General features: G+C 32.6%; 2 protein-coding genes and 1 long non-coding RNA gene across 3 annotated transcripts in view; 1 reads left to right on the top strand and 2 right to left on the bottom strand.

Moving 5' to 3' along the window:
* The window catches only part of LOC136041915 (uncharacterized), a 444,858-nt gene that overhangs the window by 223,005 nt on the left and 200,460 nt on the right, over window positions 1-21,393 (bottom strand). The gene's annotated exons all lie outside the window — the stretch shown is intronic.
* The window catches only part of LOC136041895 (uncharacterized), a gene marked incomplete in the record, with an annotated part of 136,976 nt that overhangs the window by 50,183 nt on the left and 65,400 nt on the right, over window positions 1-21,393 (top strand). The window contains 1 exon segment of the mRNA XM_065726688.1: window positions 389-527. Within this exon segment, the coding sequence (XP_065582760.1) occupies window positions 389-527 (139 nt within the window).
* LOC136041897 (uncharacterized) lies at window positions 5,893-20,523 on the bottom strand. Its single transcript, XM_065726690.1, has 2 exons — window positions 20,269-20,523; window positions 5,893-7,339 (listed from the first exon to the last, which is right to left on the bottom strand). Exons 1-2 carry the CDS (start codon window positions 20,456-20,458, stop codon window positions 6,669-6,671), a joined length of 861 nt encoding a protein of 286 aa, XP_065582762.1. The 5' UTR covers window positions 20,459-20,523; the 3' UTR covers window positions 5,893-6,668.

Below are 21,393 nucleotides of genomic sequence, written 5' to 3'. Positions count from 1 at the left end.
GTCTGATCAGTTTTGTGACTGATCGTTAGTGGGCAGCCAGATTACAAGCCCTGGTATTCCACTTTTTTTTCGTTGGAAATATCTGTAGCTCAGTTCTGCATGAAGTCTAAGGGTAATTGTTAGACTTAAAGGAGCCATCAAGGAGGAAGTCAGGTTTATTACTCAATCACTAGATGAGACAACTTTATGAGGATTTAATCACGATAAACGTCTGTTTACCTAAACTCCATTCTATTCTAATTTAAGACTGATAAGACTAAGACTTTTCTTTGTATTAACATGTGATGTAGCCTACACCTTACGTTGATGATTTTCTTTTCACTAACTAGTTAAAGCTTATCTTTCGATTTACCATTCTTTAAACAGTTCCATACACTTATATTTTTAGGTTTGAAGACAACATTTACCCAACTGCTTTTGAATTATAACCTTTTCTGGTTGCGTTTGGGACTCGAAACAATATTTGGCGAGGTTGTTAATGTTCAAAAGGATGTTCATTCGTCACTGAAGAAATTCATTCTTGAAAGGTGAGTCATTTTTGTCCTGAATGCTTTTCCTAGTTAAAATATTTTTAGTGGATTAAAAGTGTTAAAAAAAAAAAAAAATATATAAAATGCAGCAACCAGCAACTATAAATGCCTGAAAGATAAGGTATCATTTGAAAACCTTGTCAGACAACTTTAATCGAAATTCATCGCTCTTTTTTTCATTTATTGAATTTCTGCTTATTGAAAATATTACATTGGTGGTGTTAAGCTTCTGATTTGTATGACCAGACTTCTCATTCAATATAGTTTTGTGTAAAGCGTATGCATGAGCCATACAAGTAATTGTATATTAGCCACAAAAATTACCTTTTCAGTTTAAATATATCACTTGGAAAAGATGAAGGATTAATTTGCTTGTAGAAATACCGCCCAGTCATTATAAATGCCCGTATCACTTCCTGGTAACATGATATTCACTTGATGATAAGACGGCTAACCTTATTGATCGTGTTATAGTAAACTAATGACTGGCGAGATAAGATATTAGAGTATATGGGAGTACTGTTATTAATGTTAAAAGTAAAGATCACCATCTAGTAGTGTCTAGGGTCTCAAACTGAAAGTTGGAAAGAATAAATACCTTCCGAGAACTTATGACGTTTGTAGACTCCAGGATAAGAATCTGAGAGAAACTTTCTAAAAACAGTTTAGTACTGAACTTGAGAGTCTGAAATTTGACAATGTAGAAGATTTATTGAATAATTTTACGAAAAAAGTTTGTGAAGTCGTTGATTGTGTCTTGGGGAGGAAAGTTAGACACGCAGCTAGGAATATTAGTGAAAAATGCTTTTTGTAAAGGAAATGGAAACAACATTAAGTTATGAACTAAAAAGATGTGAAGTGGATGTCATGGATAAAATTGCTGAAGATCTGGAAGATGCAACCAGATGACATAATTGTAATATCTGTACTGGCATATTAATAAATTGAAAGGAAACAGTCAATCTGGACCTGTCCCGTTTGAAGACAGGGGCGGGGTCACAATTAGTGATAAGGAAAGAGTTAAAGGGAGATGGACTGAATATTTTGAGAATGTGCTAAATCAGGGTAGAGTTACATAAAGCGATAAAGTAAAGAGCTTACAAGTTTGTTATATAAATAGCAACGAAAACAAAACTGCCTTTCCGTCACAAACACCAAAAACAAGAAGAACAATAGGGAATTCTTTTCGCGAGCAAAAAATTTGATGCTCGACTATATTACGATGCAGATAGATAAAGAATCGGAGGCAACTCTATAGCGTTGCCTATAGTAAAGACCATGCGGCTCCAATGTTTTGTTATATTTTTTTTTCAGAGGCATTCCATACTGAAGGGATCATCGTATAAACTTCAAAGGAGGCTTATCTGATTGAAAATCGGGAGTTATAGCCCTTTTTAAGAGTCAAAAATGATTGGAGGGCAACTAGCCCCCCTCCATGCTTTTTTTCCCCAGATGAGTCCGATAAATTTTTTAGATAGACATCTTATTAAAAATAGATCAAAGACTATAGAACAAAAACTGCAGGGTCGACACAACCCCCCAGGGCTCGAGAGCAGGCGTTGTAAGTTATGCTTAGGGGGCATCTATTGTTCTTATAGAAGGGATGATCGTATAAGCTAAAGAAATGTAAAAGCCAGAAGAAATAGAAACCCACAAAAACTCAAACTCGAAAAGACCAGAAATTACTATTAAAGAATAAATGAGACCCAATATCGAACGGAAATTAAATAATCATAGCAAAAATAACATACAACAGGTACTAATATAAATGGATAAATAAACCTTAAAACAAGTAAAGCTTAAGTTGAATTTGAATCCAAAAAGTCGCGTCTCGACCTGAAGATATAAATACAAAAAGGTGCCCTGTGTCTGACCCTTAGAGGAACAGTGTTGAGAAGTTTTTTTCGTAGATAGGAGGGTTGTATTGAAAATACCAATTTTCGTGGTCTTTTGTGTCATTTGGTACTTAATACAGTTTTTATTATTATTGCTATGATTTTTGGCAAAAATAGCTAGAAGAAAACCTGTAGTTAATGGTTGTTGGCTGTAGTTGCTGAAAGAATTTGTGACATTCCTGTTAGTAATCTAGAACAAAACAAGCACAGAGTCAAAATTATTAGTCATAAAGTTTATATCTCGTAGAAATCAATTACCACGCAACCACATTCAAAATTAAATAATTTTATAATAAAATTTAGCGTTTATTTTCTATACCTTGTTGTAGCGGAGTATATTGATGCTCAGCTTGGCAACACAGGGCCCAGGCTTAAATCTCCGCTGCAGCAAGGTTTGACAACAAGCTTGCTACTTGTCCAAATATATATATATATATATATATATATATATATATATATATATATATATATATATATATATATATATATATATATATATATATATATATATATATATATATATATATATATATATATATATATATAAATATATATATATATATATATATATATATATATATAAATATATATATATATATATATATATATATATATATATATATATATATATATATATATATATATATATATATCTATATATATAAAAATAAGTTGTCTGTCTGTCTGTGGATGTGTGGATCAGGTGACGTCACCTGAAAAAACTGGACCAGGTGACGTCAAAACTGAAAAAACTAAAAAAAGGCAAAAACTACAAAAAAAACTAAAAACTAATAAAAACATAAAAAAGCTAAAAAACTAAAAAAAAAACTAAAAAAAAGGCAAAAACTACAAAAAAAACTAAAAACTAATAAAAAAGCTAAAAAACTAAAAAAACTAAAAAAAAGGCAAAAACTACAAAAAAAACTAAAAACTAATAAAAAAAATAAAAAAGCTAAAAAACTAAAAAAAACTAAAAAAAGGTAAAAAACTAAAAAAACTAAAAACTAAAAAAAATTAAAAAAAAGGAAAAAACTGAAAAATAAGCTAAAATAAAGGTAAAAACCAATAAAAAACTAAAAAAAAAAACTGAAAAAACTAAAAAAAGGCAAAAACTACAAAAAAAAACTAAAAACTAATAAAAAAAAGTAAAAAAGCTAAAAAACTAAAAAAACTAAAAAAACTAAAAAAAGGTAAAAAACTAAAAAAAATAAAAAATAAAAAAAAACTAAAAAAAAGGAAAAAACTGAAAAATAAGCTAAAATAAAGGTAAAAACCAATAAAAAACTAAAAAGAAAAAAAGGAAAAAACTAAAAAAAATTTTCATCTAAAAAACTAAAAAAAACTAAAAAAGGTAAAAACTAAAAGAACTAAAAAAGAAAAAAATAAATGACGACACTCAAAGATAAAGCGACCAGGACAAAAGGAATGTTCGATTAGCAATCAACAAAGCGACGGGACACAGGGAGTATAAATGACGACCAGGACATAAGTAAAAAAAAAAAACTATCTATATATATAAAAATAAGTTGTCTGTGGATCTGTGGATCGTGGATCAGGTGACGTCACCTGAAAAAACTGGATCAGGTGACGTCAAAACTGAAAAAACTAAAAAAAGGCAAAAACTACAAAAAAAAACTAAAAACTAATAAAAAAAATAAAAAAGCTAAAAAACTAAAAAAACTAAAAAAAGGCAAAAACTACAAAAAAAACTAAAAACTAATAAAAAAGCTAAAAAACTAAAAAAACTAAAAAAAAGGCAAAAACTACAAAAAAAAACTAAAAACTAATAAAAAAAATAAAAAAGCTAAAAAACTAAAAAAACTAAAAAAAGGTAAAAAACTAAAAAAACTAAAAACTAAAAAAAACTAAAAAAAAGGAAAAAACTGAAAAATAAGCTAAAATAAAGGTAAAAACCAATAAAAAACTAAAAAAAAACTGAAAAAACTAAAAAAAGGCAAAAACTACAAAAAAAACTAAAAACTAATAAAAAAAAGTAAAAAAGCTAAAAAACTAAAAAAACTAAAAAAACTAAAAAAAGGTAAAAAACTAAAAAAAAATAAAAAATAAAAAAAAAATAAAAAAAAAGGAAAAAACTAAAAAAAAAGGAAAAAACTGAAAAATAAGCTAACATAAAGGTAAAAACCAATAAAAAACTAAAAAGAAAAAAAGGAGAAAACTAAAAAAAAATTTCATCTAAAAAACTAAAAAAAACTAAAAAAGGTAAAAACTAAAAGAACTAAAAAAGAAAAAAATAAATGACGACACTCAAAGAGAAAGCGACCAGGACAAAAGGAATGTTCGATTAGCAATCAACAAAGCACCGGGACACAGGGAGTATAAATGACGACCAGGACATAAGTAAAAAAAAAAATTAACAAAACTAAAAAGAAGGTAAAAACTACAAAAAAACTAAAAAGAAAAAAAAACTAAAAACTAATAAAAAAACTAAAAAATCTAAAAATCTAAATAAACTAAAAAGAGCTAAAAAAGAAAAAAAAGGGAAAAAAATAAAGGAGAAAAACAAAACTAAAAAACGAATGTATATACAGACCGGGACACCGGGATACAAATGACGACCGGGACACAGGGAATATAAATGACGACCGGGACACAGGGACACAACTACAACGGGGACACCGGGGGAAACAGGGGGATGTAAATGACGACCGGGACACCGGGACAGGGAATGGTCGATTAGCAATCACCATCAACAAAGCTCAATGGCAATCATTAGAATCATGAGGTATAGATCTGAATACAGATTGTTTTCCCATGGACCATTATATGTTGCATGTTCAAGAGTCGGTAAACCTGACAATCTATTTATATGCAAAGACAATGGGACAGCAAAGAATGTTGTATATTCGCAAGTTTTACGTAGTTAAAACCATATATATATATATATATATATATATATATATATATATATATATATATATATATATATATCTATATTCACAGGTGGGACATAGAGACACAACTACAATGGCGCGTAACTATTATGGCGCGTAACGACTTACGCGCGCGGGGGGGCTTGGGGGGGGGCGCGAAGCGCCCCCACCAACTAGGTGTTGGGGTGGCGCGAAGCGCCACCCCAACAGCTAGTATATATATATATATATATATATATATATATATAGAAAAAAAACAGCAACTGAAATGTCGATTCGACGCCCTATTCGCCAGCAATGGCTCTGGAGGTTCTTTTTTTCGGTATTTTGGGTTTGTCTCTTTTCCTAAAGGTCCGATTTAAGATTTTTCTTATATTTTTCCAGAACCCAAACGATATAAAATATTTTTTGCTTCTTGAGAGAAGAGACTCTTTTTTCTTTTTTTTTATGAGAACCATTTGCCCAATGCTTTTCAACTCGGCTTTTGTATGGTTTTTTCTTAGAAAATTATGTTTGAGACCACCAATAAGTGATAATTCTACCTAGCTAATTCAATAAAGTTCATTTACTCCGGAATTCTGTATTGGGCAGTTTATTGTGTTACCAAAATTTGCACTATCGAAAATGACACATAGAGAAGAAAGTCAGTGATACGGCAGAAAATTGATACTACAATTTTGAATAGTTCAAAATAACAGCAAATGACACGTAAAAATTATCCAAGCGAAATAAGAAGCCGAAATAGGCTGAAAATACCCAACAAATACATATATACAGTCATAGGTACATTTATGGTCCTATTTACGCAAAAATATGAATCCATTCCATTAACTTTTTTGGGTTGCTCCACAAAATAATGAAAAATAACTTGAAACTCTTTTTGTATTTTTTGAAACCTTACATCTTAGTTTATTTATTATCTAGGATAATAATCGCTTCTGGGCAATTCTTTCTTTCATATTTAATAGCATTCGTATAGTAAGCCAAAGAAAACGAACAAAAAAAAAGAAGACTAACTTATGTCTAAGTAGCCACAAATCTTAACATTGTTCGAAATATTGTCGCGTCATTTTTACCAATGTTGCCATAAAACGAATCTTTACATGCGTCCAAGACGGGGTCGTGTCCAAGATATGATCGTTTAACTTATCCCAGACTTCAGTTTAGGTATTATAATATCTATGGTATCAGTCCTACAATGCTCGTTTCGCTCTGGTCCACGAATAAAATATTTTGATGTCTTTGGCTTTCTTTATAGACATATGATAACTTTTTAGTTATTTTGATGAACATTTTTTTTTTGAAGCTTCTACCTGTCTCACGTTCTCTTTGGAGTATTCTTTATAGTGAGATTAAGCCTGCTCGTGAGAGGGACTTGTTATTCCACTAGTTATTTTATACAACAACTCCTGAATTTTATACTTGGCATAAGCCCTCTGACTTTCGTTCAGTTTCATCAAGTCGTTAGCTACTGATATACCGAATGCAGCTTCACCGTCCATTTTATTTTGCACTAACTCAGGAACTACACTTTTGCGCACATTAGCGTCTTCAGTACAGCCAAAATGACTGTCGGCTTCGTATTTCATTGATTTGTCAGATTTCAGTTCATTATTTGATACTCGTTTTCTTTTTTGAGGTCGTGAAATATTATTGTAATCTGATCCACTTTCTGATGTGGGAAAAGGAGACACAGACGCAGGGTCAAACTCAACACAATTATCCTCCCTGTCTTGAAAATACACAATATTTGTCTCTTGAATAGATACTGGATCCTCGTAGCCATTAACATCACTATAGTCATTAGTTATAGAGTTTTCCGCTCTTTTAAGCGTCACGTAGTTGTCATCGGAACAGGACCCTTTTGGATCAAGATAATCTTCAAGAAACATCAAATGTTTTGTCCACTTCCACTCTTTGGGTTGAGGTAGTGAACTTTCGCCATTCTGCTGGTCCTTCGTTCTCCGTCTCGTTTTAACGTAACTATCGCGGAGACTTTTCCACTTTTCTTTACATTTCATGACTGAAAAACGAATAAACACTTTATTGTCTGAAAATTTCAAAGTTGTTGTTGCTGGGGTGCATTATAATAATATAATTAAATAAGGAAAATAGGTATTGTACATATTTTATTTTTTTATTTTTATACTTTTTGTAGATATTTTGGTAAATTAGTCTTCAGGTGCGGGGGTTGATAACTTGTCTGTCCAGGAGAACACATGCTCAATTAAGGGGACTCGGAGCAGAGATTCAAAATTTTAATGGTAATATACCTTTAAATGTTAAATATTTGGAACCTACAAATAAGAAGCTGATTATTCCTATCTATATATATAAAAATAAGTTGTCTGTGTGTGGATCTGTGGATGGATCAGGTGACGTCATGTTTGTCCGCATATGACGTCTGAATTATTTCACACTAATACAAAAGAAGAAAAAAACTAAAAAAGGTAAAAACTACAAAAAAAACTAAAAAGAAGAAAAAACTAAAAAAGCTAAAAAACTAAAAAAAAAGGTAAAAATCTAATAACTAAAAAAAAACTGAAAAAAAAATAAAAAAAGGCAAAAACTACAAAAAAAATAAAAACTAATAAAAAACTAAAAAAGCTAAAAAACTAAAAAAACTAAAAAAACTAAAAAAAGGTAAAAAACTAAAAAAGAAAAAAACTAAAAAAAAGGAAAAAACTGAAAAATAAAAGAGAAAAAGAAAACTAAAAAAATATGAATAAATATATATAAAAATAAGTTGTTTGTGGGTTATGTCTGTCTGTCTGTCTGTCGAGTGACGTCGTGTTTGTCCGCATATGACGTCTGAATTATTTCACACTAATACAAAAGAAGAAAAAAAAACTAAAAAAGGTAAAAACTACAAAAAAAACTAAAAATAAAAAAAACTAAAAAAGCTAAAAAACTAAAAAAAACTAAAAAAAGGTAAAAAACTAAAAACTAAAAAAAACTGAAAAAACTAAAAAAAAGGCAAAAACTAAAAAAAAAACTAAAAACTAATAAAAAAACTAAAAAAGCTAAAAAACTAAAAAAACTAAAAAAAGGTAAAAAACAAAAAAAACTAAAAAAGAAAAAACTAAAAAAAAGGAAAAAACTGAAAAATAAGAGAAAAAGAAAACTAAAAAAATATTAATAAATATAAAAAATATAAATATAAATATAATATAAATTAGCAATCAACAAAGCACCGAGACACAAATGACGACCGGGACACAGGGAGTATAAATGACGACCAGGACATAAGTAAAAAAAAAAAAACTAAAAAAACTAAAAAAATGGTAAAAACTACAAAAAAAACTAAAAACTAATAAAAAAACTAAAAAATCTAAAAATCTAAATAAACTAAAAAAGAAAAAAAAGGAAAAAAATAAAGGAGAAAAACAAAACTAAAAAACGAATGTATATACAGACCGGGACACCGGGATACAAATGACGACCGGGACACAGGGAATATAAATGACGACCGGGACACAGGGACACAACTACAATGGGGACGCCGGGGGCACAGGGGGATATAAATGACGACCGGGACACAAGGAATATAAATGACGCCCGGGACACTCAAAGAGAAATCACAGACTGGAACACCGGGACACAAATGACGACCGGGACACAGGGAATATAAATGACGACCGGGACACAGGGACATAACTACAAAGGGGACGCCGGGGTGCACAGGGGGATATATAAATGACGATGGCGACTCAGGGAATGGTCGATTAGCAATCACCATCAACAAAGCTCAAGGGCAATCATTAGAATCATGAGGTATAGATCTGAATACGGATTGTTTTCCGATGGACCATTATATGTTGCATGTTCAAGAGTCGGTAAACCTGACAATCTATTTATATGCACAGACAATGGGACAGCAAAGAATGTTGTATATTCGCAAGTTTTGCGTAGTTAAAAACATCACCAACTAGGTGTTGGGGTGGCGCGAAGCGCCACCCCAATAGCTAGTATATATATATATATATATATATATATATATATATATATATATATATATATATATATATATATATATATATATATATATATATATATATATATATATATATAAAATGGGAAGTATCCATACATAAAGCCTTACACATCCAGACCTTAGATTAAACTTTGCCTCTGGTAACAACGCCCTGGGAAGTATTGCAGCAACTGTGACCCAGATGTAACAGTTTCAGAGAAAAGCAAGCAACAGTGTCTATTGGACTAGTTCGATCCTTCTATAAGCAAAAAATGGCTTAGCTACTAACGTTGGATTTCTTCATACTTCGTTTATTTAAAAATTAATAAGCATTTAAGGGTCGAAATTAACGGATTTCAGCCTTTAGGCAACGGTCCGGGAGCTTTCCAAACTGTTTTTGAGCTATGTCTACCTTTTTTTACATTTCATATAAGAAATATTTTATAGGTGTTGTTGCTTCAGATTTTATAGATACCCCCTGATACCCTGAAAGAAGGGCTTGTGCCTCTTTTCAGTTGAACAATTAGACTGAGTTTTGATTGCTTCAAACATTGTATGATCATGTTTTTAATTCCCGTGTTACTTTATTCTAGTAGAGCTTTTTTTTTTTTTTTTTTTTTTTATAACATCCAGCATATTATGGGTGTTGTTATTAGAGGTTTTAAAGTTGCCTTTCAAATTTGAAATTGGAAGATGACATATGTGCATCGAATAAGCTCAATTGATACTTTTGTCAAAGTCCAATCTGTCTTTACATTAGAAAATGGTTGGCCAAACTGCTTGTTTTATATGACACACTAGAGTTCTTGGCAAGAAACCTAGTAAAGGAAAAATTTCAACAAAGCAATTGTCTATGGAATGACGACAAACGTTCCAAGCGTTTTTTTTTTTTTTTCAACCAAAGGGACAACCAATCGGACAATTTTTTCTCAAATTACAATGATTGTAATCTTTTCTGTCAAAATTGTCTGTTTGGTGGGTCATATGAGACATCCAAAAGGGTCTTCAATGCTCCGCAAACGTATTTCTCCCTGTTTGTGTCATGTACAAACGATAAAGCTCACCGCGTTTCTTTTGTTTTACTTGATCACTAGAAAGTAGTATTGGAACTCATCAAAAGCAGAATTACAACAATCCAGTTTCTTCAAAACAATGAAAGATAAACTGACCTTGAAAACAGTGGAAGATATTTATCTCTTTTCCCCAAGCCACTTGGTATGGAAGGAGATATCGTAGAAACTTTGGAGGGGGCTAATTCAATTAGCCCCCTCCTAATTTTCTAATTAATAGAAGTTCTGGTGCTTGTTTAAAGTCAAAAGTGATTGTAGAAAACAAGCTCCCATCCCACACCCCTTTTAGCTTCCCTTCCCCCGAAGACATCGATCAAGATATTGAGATAGCCATTTGCCCAAAATAGTTGATGAATCCAATAAATGTGCCTCCAGTGATGACATGACCCCACACAGCCCTTAGGGTGAGGGCTGAAATAATTTTTCTATTGTTTAAATAAGGGTATCATTATTGGGAAATGTTGCATCCTGTGGATCTTAGAAGGCAAAGGATGTAAAGATGAAACTTTCATGGTTTGCTGAGGGGATGTTAAACTAAACTAAACCCCACAGGTGCATGCAGGTTGAAAAGGAGCTTATCAGCAATATCTCAGCAATAAAGGCTTGGATATTGAGCTGAAACTTTCAGGGCGTGTGGAGGGATGTTGAATGTATAGACACTATGTGTATACTGCTCCTATTATTGCGACTACTTGTGACCTAGACTGGGACTACTTGAAACTGCAACTATCAATGACTGTGACTGCTCGCGACTGTGACTATTTGCGACTACTGCAACTGGGACTGCATGTGACTATTTCCGACTACTACTACGGTTGAGACTGCTACTGCTGTTACTACTGCTGCTATAAATATCGAACTAAATCAAAAGAGCTTAAGTACATCAAGGTTGTCAGAATGGTATAGATGTAATAAAGTTAAGGAGGCTGTAAAACTAAATCAAAAGACACTATGCGTATCTAGATTGTCAAATGGACGTCTGTGACAAAACCTCATGAGCAGCTAAGTATATTGTATTGGAACTTTCAGGGTATATTGTTGGGGACGCTGAAATAAATCAAAAGACCCAATGTGCATCTATGTTTGTCAAGAGTTGGATTTTGATTGAATTTGCATCCAGGTTTTCTAAAAGACGTTTCTGCAATATCTCAGGAATGGCTAAGGGTTTTTAAGTTGAAACTTTCAGGGCGTGTTGATGAGGTTTTGAATTCAACAAAAAACACTGTGCCTGTAAGGCTGTCATAAGGATATTGCACTTGCAAAATCCCAGAAACAGCTAAGGGAATAAAGTTGAAACTTTCAGTGGATGCTGAGGGAGATTGTCAATTAACATTTGTCTATACTAAAGGTTGTATCATGATGGTATTAAGAATGATATCAACCCTGTTGAGGCCTTAGAATTTTGCAGAATCTCAATCCATTAATTTGAAAAAAATATTCTACATACCCATCCATAAAACCGCGAAGAAAGTAGAAAACGAGGACAATAAACACCCAGTTAAAAAATTGAAAAATATGCAAATATTTCGGTCGAGACCTCCGATTGACCGTCCTCAGTGCAGAATACAACTGATAAAAATATATATAAAAAAAACTTAAAACACAAGATTAAAATATGATGACCCTTTCTGAGTAACGGTCAAAGGGTACCTGTATAAAAAACACAGGTCTAAATGGTATTTCACAATTTCACAATTTCACCTTACGTTAAGCACTCATAAATGCTAATCGCTTTTTAGGTAGATTATTATCAGAGATTCTATTTTATTGCACAACATAATTTTGTGGACGGAAGTAAAAACGATCAGAATTAATAATTCCATCATGAATGGGAAAAGTTTCTCCTAGAGTAAACTAAAGCTTAGAGTCCAAAGTGTTTAGATTAGTCAAGAAGGACTTAGTGACTCCACTCCATGATCCCACACAGGAATAAGATCATCTACAAACCAACCCCAGAACCAGTGTTTCAGAGAAAATTTTTTAAAGCAGAGGTTTCATTGAATTCCATACAAAAAGTTGCCAGAAATGGTGAAAGGCTCTTACACATCGGTAAACCCATAATTTAGGTGAAAAACTGGTTATTATATCGGATATAGGAGGAGGTACTATTGCAAAGACGGACGAGACACATAATAGTTTCTATATCCAGTGTTTTGTCGTCCCATTTATGATGAAATTATCAATTCTGATCGTTTTTACAACCGTCCACAAAATTATGTTGTTCAATCAAATAGAATCTCTGATAATAATCTACCTGGACAGCGATTAGCTTTTAAGAGTGCTTTATGTAAGATGAAATTGTGAAATACCATTTAGACTTGTTTTTTATTCAGTTACCCTTTCACCGTTACTCAGAAAGGGTCATCTTATTTTAGTTTTGTGTTTTTTTAAAGGTTTATTTGTTTTCATTCTGCACTGAAGATGGTCAAGCGGAGGTCTCGACCGAAATATTTGCATAATTGTTCAATTTTTTTAACTGGCTGTTTATTGACCTCGTTTTCTCCTTTCTTCGCGATTTTTTGTTTTATCATGATTAACCAGTGTGGTCTCAGAATTTTTTTTTTATACCCATCCCTACAATGTTCTATAGTACACCTATTATTAAAATTTGTTGCAATATTTTGTCCAGAATATACATAGCAAGCTAAATTGTTAAGGATAAAATCTAAAAAAGCCTTACAAATAATTCTTTTATTAGCCAATAAAAAAACTATGTCATTAAAAAAACGAACAGAAATCAATTTTTTAAAAGCTATTCCCACTATAAATTGTTTTGAAAAAAAAAAATCAATTAAACCTAAGCGACATTAAACCTAAGACGAGCAATAAGAAAGTCAAATGGTAACCCAAGCATAAAAAAAATAAAAATATATCAGTATCAATCAATAAATAAAACCCCAGGACGAACAGAAATTACAATAAGAAATCAGGTTAAACTTAAGCGAACAAAAACATTTGAGCTTTACTGAAAACAATTGTTTTCAATAATCTTGACTATTATGCTGATTTTATTTCGTTTGTTTTATTGATGTTATGACAAATAAAACACAGTTCGAAATAAAAACTGTTTTTCAGTAAAGTGTAGATGATGCTCTGTATTTAGAAGGTATAGAATGCATTAGCCTTACTCCTGTTTGAAGTAGTTTCTGTTCATTTAAAATTTGGCTGGATTATGTATTGTAATTTCTGTTTGTTTTACACTTCTTTACTTTTCTTTGAAAAACTTTTCAATTTTTTTAAGATTACAGATAAGACTTCACATAGAAGGAAAGTTTTGTTCTTGTGTTTCAAACCTGAAACACAAGAACAAAATTTTCTTGCCACTGAGAAGGTATGAGTTCAACTTTTAATCCAGAATGATTCTTCAGCCATTTTTCCTTCCAAATCATGAATCACGTTCAATGATTTCTATCCTCTATTATGCACATTTCAACATCTTCCATTTCTCTTGGTATATAGATTCACAAGTGCAATGCAAAGCTGCTGAATTTTTTAAAGCATGGCAGTAAAATAACAAAGAACCACATGGAAACCTTGGTTTTTATGAAATCTGATTTCTTAATTTCTACCCTGAAAAATATACTTCTACATATTTAACGTTTCATGTTCGATTACTCCGTGTCAAGATTTATTGAAAGACAGTAAACTAATCATTTTAGCCATGCGATCTTTGGCGAAGATCTTAGCATAGGGATGGGGAAACTCTTGGTAAGATTGGCACAAAGACCCGCCTCCCAGAGAAGCTGCTGCGTCCGTTTGTAATTTTTGTTATTGTCTGTCCTCTCCCATAGTAAAAAAAAAAAAAAAAAAAAAATCTATAATGTACCACCTAAGAACTGAAACATTAACATTTACAAAAACCTTGATTCAAATGGAATATTTGCAAAAGAAAAGATATTTCCCAACATATAAATTGCATTAAAAGTAACTTAAATAGTTGAGGTCTTTCATTCAGCAAGAAATGGTAAATTCAATCCGTCCTCCATGAAAAGAATTAGCCCAAAGATATTGTGCTGTTCGGTTGATCATTTGAAGCATATACATCCAGGTATAGTAACATAGTGTGTATTCTGCCGCAAGAAGAAATGCAGAGAGGTCACTTAATATAGTGTAATTTAATGCCTTGCAGTGTTCAAAGGTTTTTGAATTATGCTAATGCACCTGCAGAGCCTTTCCCAGGGTTGGCGCTGACCAGAGGAAAGATTAATTACAGCGCACCCCTCCATGACTCAAATATAAGCAAGGAACTCCGAATCAAAATGAAAATCTTGATAAAAGTGGGCAATTCCCCAGCCCCTCCCCTATAGCTGCGGCAACCGAGGCAGTTGAACCGCCCCCCCCCTCACAGGAACAGCTTAGTGCACCTATTACTGATACATCACCTTTTCATCTAGTGTGTCTTACTCAGTGATTGTTGTGGCTTCTTATGCACACAGGGAAAAATATTGGTTAGCCCCCCTCCTTGTCTCCCAAATTTCTCAAGTCTAGATAGCCATAGTCTAAATTGATTAGCCTACTTTCATGTCTGGAATACAATTGTATCCATGATGCAATGATTTACTCGATACATCATGCCCTCTATTCAACAGAGCTTATTACAATTCACTGCAGTAACTTATTGAATAAGGATGGCTATTGTGCTCTACTGAATGTGGTTTGACATCAAGATGAATTTCTGGCAAAAAATATCTTGCAGCCATGTGGAAAATTTCGAACTAGCATAAACTATTGTGGACTAGATAAAATACCAAGAATTTTCTGTCTGTAGAAGTACAGATTGCAGATTTTTTAGCTTTGAAGAACGATAAGAAAATGGCAATTTTAATTCCTCACTGAATGCCAGAAATAAGGAAACTTAATTGCATAGGCACTATCAAATACAGGATTCAATTATGGAAGATTTTAAATCATGTAACCTAAGTCAAAGCATGCCTGGACTGAACACTAATCATTAAAGTGCCGGTAGATTACTTTTGCTAATTAATTCTAGAAGAGCTTTTTTCTTGCTTTGAGCCTTATACGTCCTGATACATAAGGCTTTAAATATTATAAACTTGTTTCTCAAATTTAAGAAAAAACCACCTGGTCACAATGGATTGCTTCTAATTCTTTTCATTCTATGCTCATTAACACTAAATCATTTAGTTGCTTTTGGCCAGTAATCGATCTGGCCTTTCTTACTAATTAACTTGAGTGCTGACCTCTCAGCAATGAAGATGTGACGACACGTGTGAAAAAGCCGTAAAGTAGACATGCATCTGGAGTCAATGGGATAATGGCAGAGATGCTGAAGACATCCCTTTGAGCCTGCATAAGTGTTTAGACTGATTTCTTAGTGGTCATGTGGAATAACGAAAAAGTCCCAAAAGATTGTTCCAGGGGCATACTTGACAAACTCTTCAAGAGGAACAATGTATCTGTGACAACTGGAGGGGCATCAACTTAACGTCTGCATAGTAAAATACTAGCCACAGTCATTTTACAACATCTAAGAGCAGCTCTAGAAACACACCTCAGAGAAGAGTAATGCAGCTTTTTACCTAGTAGGCTCTGATCCTTTTTTTTTTCTTAGACTAGTGGTTGAAGAGTCCAGTGAATGGGACAAAAACACATTATACATGCTGCTGTTCATTGATTTTGAAAAGGCAATTTGGATTCTATTGATTGGAAGATTTTGAATTATTACACAGTACCCGATAAACTAGTCAAAATGTTAATGACTCTACGAAGAAAGTGAAGGTTGTGTGTGCAGAGAACATTGGGATACGGATTTCTTCAAGATAATATCTGGTGTTAGACAGGGGTGTTTCCTGTCCACATTCATGTTTGTTATTTTTATGGACTACATTCTAAGGCAGTCTTCAGCCTCTGGAGTGAAGATTTGCAGCCAACAGATCTCTGATCTGGACGTTTCTGACGACGTTGTTCTTCTCAAAGAACCGAAAAACTGGCATGCAGCTGCTACCCAATGTCATAGATGAAAAGGCTTCAAAGTGGGGCTTACAGTGAATTTTAGGAGGATAAAGAGGATGGCTACATCTGAATCTCTGCTGACACTGAAAAATGCAAAGATAAAGGAATGAATAGGTCAATGTATTTAAGTACCTTGCGAGTTGGATTGATTACAATGTTGAAATAGCCAACAAAATCAAGAGGATGATTGAACTAGCTACATTGACTTTTAATAAGTTGAAACCGACATGGAACAGTAGGAAACACTTTATGTGCTTGAAGCTCTGCCTTATGAATAGCAATGTGATGTCTACTCTCCTCTTTGCAAGTGAATGCTGGGAACTAAATGTCCAACTGGAGAAATGTGTCTTAGCCTTTGAAAACATGTATCTTAGAATAAAACTGAACATATTGTGGCAGGAAAATGTGACGAATGTAGAAGTTTTCTGGCGAACTGGTCAACTAATAGTTACTGACCTTCTAAAACTTAGGAGATAAATGTACCTTGACCTGTCCTTCATATGCCTGAGGATCGACTTTTATGTACATTTTATGAGTGGTGCCCTGAAGTGAAAAGCAAAAGAGGTTGATCAAGACCCGCTTGGCGATGGTAGTATGAACAGGATCTGAGTAGAGGGGGTGTCTCTTCAATCATAGTGGGGGGACGTCACAATTGCAGCTCAGCTCAGCTCTGTGATGTCTGGCAAGGTTTCATAGACACTTTATATGCCATTTCTGGCTCTGGAGGATCTGAGGTCTTAGGTAAATGACCGTTCCTTACTGTCCACGAACACTGCAATCATTAATAATATTTGATAAGCAACCCTCACGTTTGTGAATGCCCCTTCGTCTCTGTTTTGCACAATTAATTCTGACTCATCAAAGGTTTCTTTAAGGAAATGTGTTGGTGTTAAATTATTTTTTCATATCTTGGGAGTTCATGGAACGACTGAGTAGTATCTAAATCATTGCGATTTTGTACTTTTATTGCTAGTCACTTTTATTTCAGGAAATGGTCATGACAATATGGGAAAAAAGGAAATTCTGCATTCGATTTGCTTTTACTTAGCACCAACTACGCCCTCTGTTTTATTTTATTAAAAAAGAAATTTCAAAGATTAAAAATGATTATAGCCATTATATTATTTATTTGAAATTTCTGTGCTCAGTGCAAGTGACCCTCTGTACCCCCCCCTAAAATCGCTTCTGCTTGTACTCGTGTCTACCTATCACTAGATTGTTAATTTTTCCTTAGCAAACTCCTAAGATTTCAACATTCTTTAGGGTTCTGGTAGTTAGTTTGACATTTACATCTGCTTTGAAGCAACTTGATTCTAGATGACTTTTTTTTTAATACAAGTTGAAAATACTCAGAATCTTCGGTGTTTACACCTACAACAGTATAGAATAGGTAATTGCCTATTAGACAATACCATCTTAAACATTTAATAAAGCTTTTTCTTGCATGCCAAAAAAGGAAAGATGTAAATTTTTTGGGTTTATAGCTTCAACTATCACTCAATATTCATTATCTCTTAAGAGATTGTTAATATTTTCTTGGTAAATTCCTAAGACTTTCAGCAGTCCGGAGGGTTCTGGTAAGTGGTTCACAATGGACATGTGCTTTGAAGCAAATTGGTACTAGATGACAATATTGTTTCTATTCAAGTTGTAACTACTCAGATTCTTCAGTATGTACACCTTACAATGGTACAGGATAGGCAACTACCTATTAGACAATGTCTTTTCTAAACCTTTTAGTTAAACTCTTTTGAAACCACCAAATTGGAAAAAAGATGTACACATTTATTGGATCATAACTCTAAATATCCATCCAAATTATATAGTTTCATCCTGTAATGCTTTTAATAAATTAGACAACAGTTTAATTTGACAATACATAATAAATGATTTAGCACAACTTCAGACTGACTTCTCATAAATCATTCTGATGTTTGAAATATAGTTGTATTGTTTTTACCAATTTTAGCCATAGTCTAAATTGATTAGCCTACACTTGTCTGGAGTACAATTGTGTCCAAGATGCAATGATTTACTCAATACATCTTGCCCTGCATTCAACAGAGCTTATTGCAACTCACTGCAGGAACTTATTGAATAAGGATGACTACTGTTATCTATTGAATGTGGTTTGAACATCAAAATGAATTTCTGGCAAAAAATATCTTGCAACCAGTGGAAAATTTCAAACTAACATAAAATATTGTGGACTAGATAAGTCTATCAAGAATTTTCTGTTTGTGAAAGTACAGATTGTTGCTTTTTGAGCTTTGAAGCACAATAAGAAAATGATAATTTTAATTCCTTATTGAATGCCAGAAGTAATAAAGCTTAATTGCATAGACACTATCAAATACAGGATTGAATTGTGGAAGATTGTAAATCATGTAAACTGAGTCAAAGCATACCTGAACTCAAAACTAATCATTAAAGTACTGGGAGATTGCTTTTGCTTATTGTTTCTAGAAGAGTTTTAATGTTTTTAGCCTCATACATTTGCTCAATTCTGATATATAAGGCTTTAAATACTTTAAAATTGTTCCTTAAATTTAGGAAAAAAAACTTGATATATCTTAAATCCCAGCTAAAAATAATAAAAGATTTATTTTCAAAACTGTACCAACAAAAAAAAGAGAGAAAACTCAAAATTAAGATATAACGTTTTTTGTCTGAGTTTAGATAAGAATATCTGTGGAATATGGTAAAGGTTAAGAATAATTGCTCTCTATATGAAGACAGGCTGAAAAAGGAAAACATTTTTATTTCTAATTTTATGCTTGTTTTCATGGTTTTGTGTGTACTTTTTACAATTCATCCCCAACCCCTCTCTCTATATTACCCTAGGCTCTATACAAAACAGCCTAAATTTCTTTTTATGCTTCTTTTCAACATGATAGTCATTAGTCATTACCCTGACAAACCCCCTGATGGACACATGTAATAGCCCTAATAATGTATTTTCTTCTTGTTCTTTCTGTTGATTGATCTGTTGTAAAACCAATTACTACATGTGGACTTGAAAGTATTTAGTTTGGTTTCAGTGATTGTGCTGAACGTAGGAAAAAACATGGGAATCTAGTTAATATATATATTTGAATAATTTAAAGCAAGAATTTCACTGTTTTAACTGTTAGTTGTTTTTTTTTATTTAGTCTATGGCTTCATAAAGAGGGTGGGGTGTGAACTTTTTAATAATGCCAACAAAACCATAAAAATGAGCTTAAAATTAGCAATCTATAAATGTCTTCTTTCTTGTTCTATCTTGTCTCCTTCTGGAGAGCCACTATTCTGAACATTTATCTAGAATCTTTGTTAAAAATTTTGCTGTTCATATTATTGACTCACAAATGAAGTGAACATACTACTCAATGCCTTCTTTATACTTTTTGCTAATATAGTAATTACTTTTTTGGCAAATGAATTTTATCTCCACCCCTATATATACCACTTTGGGGTACATACTTGCACATTAGGGGGTGGGAGTAAAGTGTAAATTTACCTCTCATTTGCATCAGTAATACACTTTACCCCTTCCCCCCTCTAATATGCAAATATATTCCCTGAATTGGTATATATACGGGTGGGGATAAAAATTCCTTGCAGCAAAAGTGATTATTATGTTTGGAAAGAGTATAAAAATAGGCATCACATTGTATGCTCACTTTATTTGTAAGTCAATAATATGAGCAGCAAAATATTTACCAAATCTTCTTAGCCCTAGAAAGAAAGAAATGATAGAAATAGTAGCTTGACTAAACCTTCCCAGGGCATTTTTAGGCCCTGAATTCAGTTTTAAAGGTTTTATTAACAGGTTCCAAGAGCTACAGTGTAATGACATTTACATGTTTTTACTATTGTTAAACTGCTCCTCTGTGAATAAAATAAACCACCATCATATTAGTCAAGCTTGTTGTATAAAATGACCAACATACCAACCTGGAACCCTGAGGATGGTCGCTATCTCTTCCCAAGCGCTACTTTTGTCTGAATAGGTTCCAAGAAGCATTTTGTCATACAAGACTTGGCGATTTTTTACTAGATTTATCAAATTTTCTGTCTGTTCAATCAAATACTCATTCATTTTTAGCTTTTTGCCTGTCATTTGGCCTTCATGCTTATAATCCATGACTATAATCAAATATTAATGTTGGCATAGGTATTTTTCTACTCCAGCTAACTACATCTTCTATTTCTTTTTGAAACTCGGATTAAACTATTATCTATAGCAGATTTATAGATGGCAATAATGATTGCTATGCTACTAATGAGCCAAATTAAGTTAGTCTTCGTGATGGCTTTTCAGGTGAAGTCGCCCGTGTTTTTTACTTTTGTAGCAGCTCTATTCACCATTAGTGCTTTTTAAGGCTTATAAGGCAAATGAGATGCTTTTGAAGAGGCTGTATTCAGAAAAATATCTACATGTCTTTTGAAATTTTCCTATCTTAAAAAGCAAAAGGAGATTTCGTCATTTTCCGTTTAAGCTTTGGATCAATATTTTCATGCAAAAGTTATTAGTTAGGTAACTAGTTAATTTATAGTTATGGTTAAGCTGACTCATTAGTTAAAGTTATTAGTAAGATAGCTCATAAAGTTATTGGTTAGCTAATTAATTTGTTTTTTGCTGACGATTTAGAATTGAGATCTACATGTTTCTTGAAATTTTCCTATTTTAAAAAGCAAAAAACGAGATTTCGTCATTTTCCGTTTAAGCTTTGGAATAATATTTTCACGCAAAAGTCATTAGTTAGATAGCTCGTTAATTTATAGTTATGGTTAAGGTGACTCATTAGTCAAAGTTATTAGTAAGATAGCTCATAAAGTTGTTAGTTAGCTAATAAATTTGTTTTGCTGATGAACCTAAGATGATACTTCTTACTGATAAAATCGTATTTTTAAGCTCGTAAGTAAAATGCGCTCTTAGTTCTCCTGTGTTTTTGCTATCACCTGACCTCTTTCCTTTCCGATCAAAGAGTAAGAAGTTAGGCGGCTGGTGAGATATCGATATGTCGTCGAAATCCTCATTGAGGTGAGCTCCTTGTGGTTTAAGGAATAATTTCTTAT

Source organism: Artemia franciscana, unplaced genomic scaffold (assembly GCF_032884065.1).
Source record: "Artemia franciscana unplaced genomic scaffold, ASM3288406v1 PGA_scaffold_49, whole genome shotgun sequence".
NCBI lineage: Eukaryota > Metazoa > Arthropoda > Branchiopoda > Anostraca > Artemiidae > Artemia > Artemia franciscana.
Note: the sequence above shows the minus strand (reverse complement) of the source record. Positions and strands in the feature narration are given on the sequence as shown.

Excerpts from the sequence above, each read along its gene's own strand:
- LOC136041897 (XM_065726690.1), bottom strand. The coding sequence starts at position 20,458 with ATGGATTATAAGCATGAAGGCCAAATGACAGGCAAAAAGCTAAAAATG. Across the intron at positions 7,340-20,268 it reads GACCATCCTCAGGGTTCCAG|TCATGAAATGTAAAGAAAAG; the intron begins GTTGGTATGTTG and ends TTCGTTTTTCAG.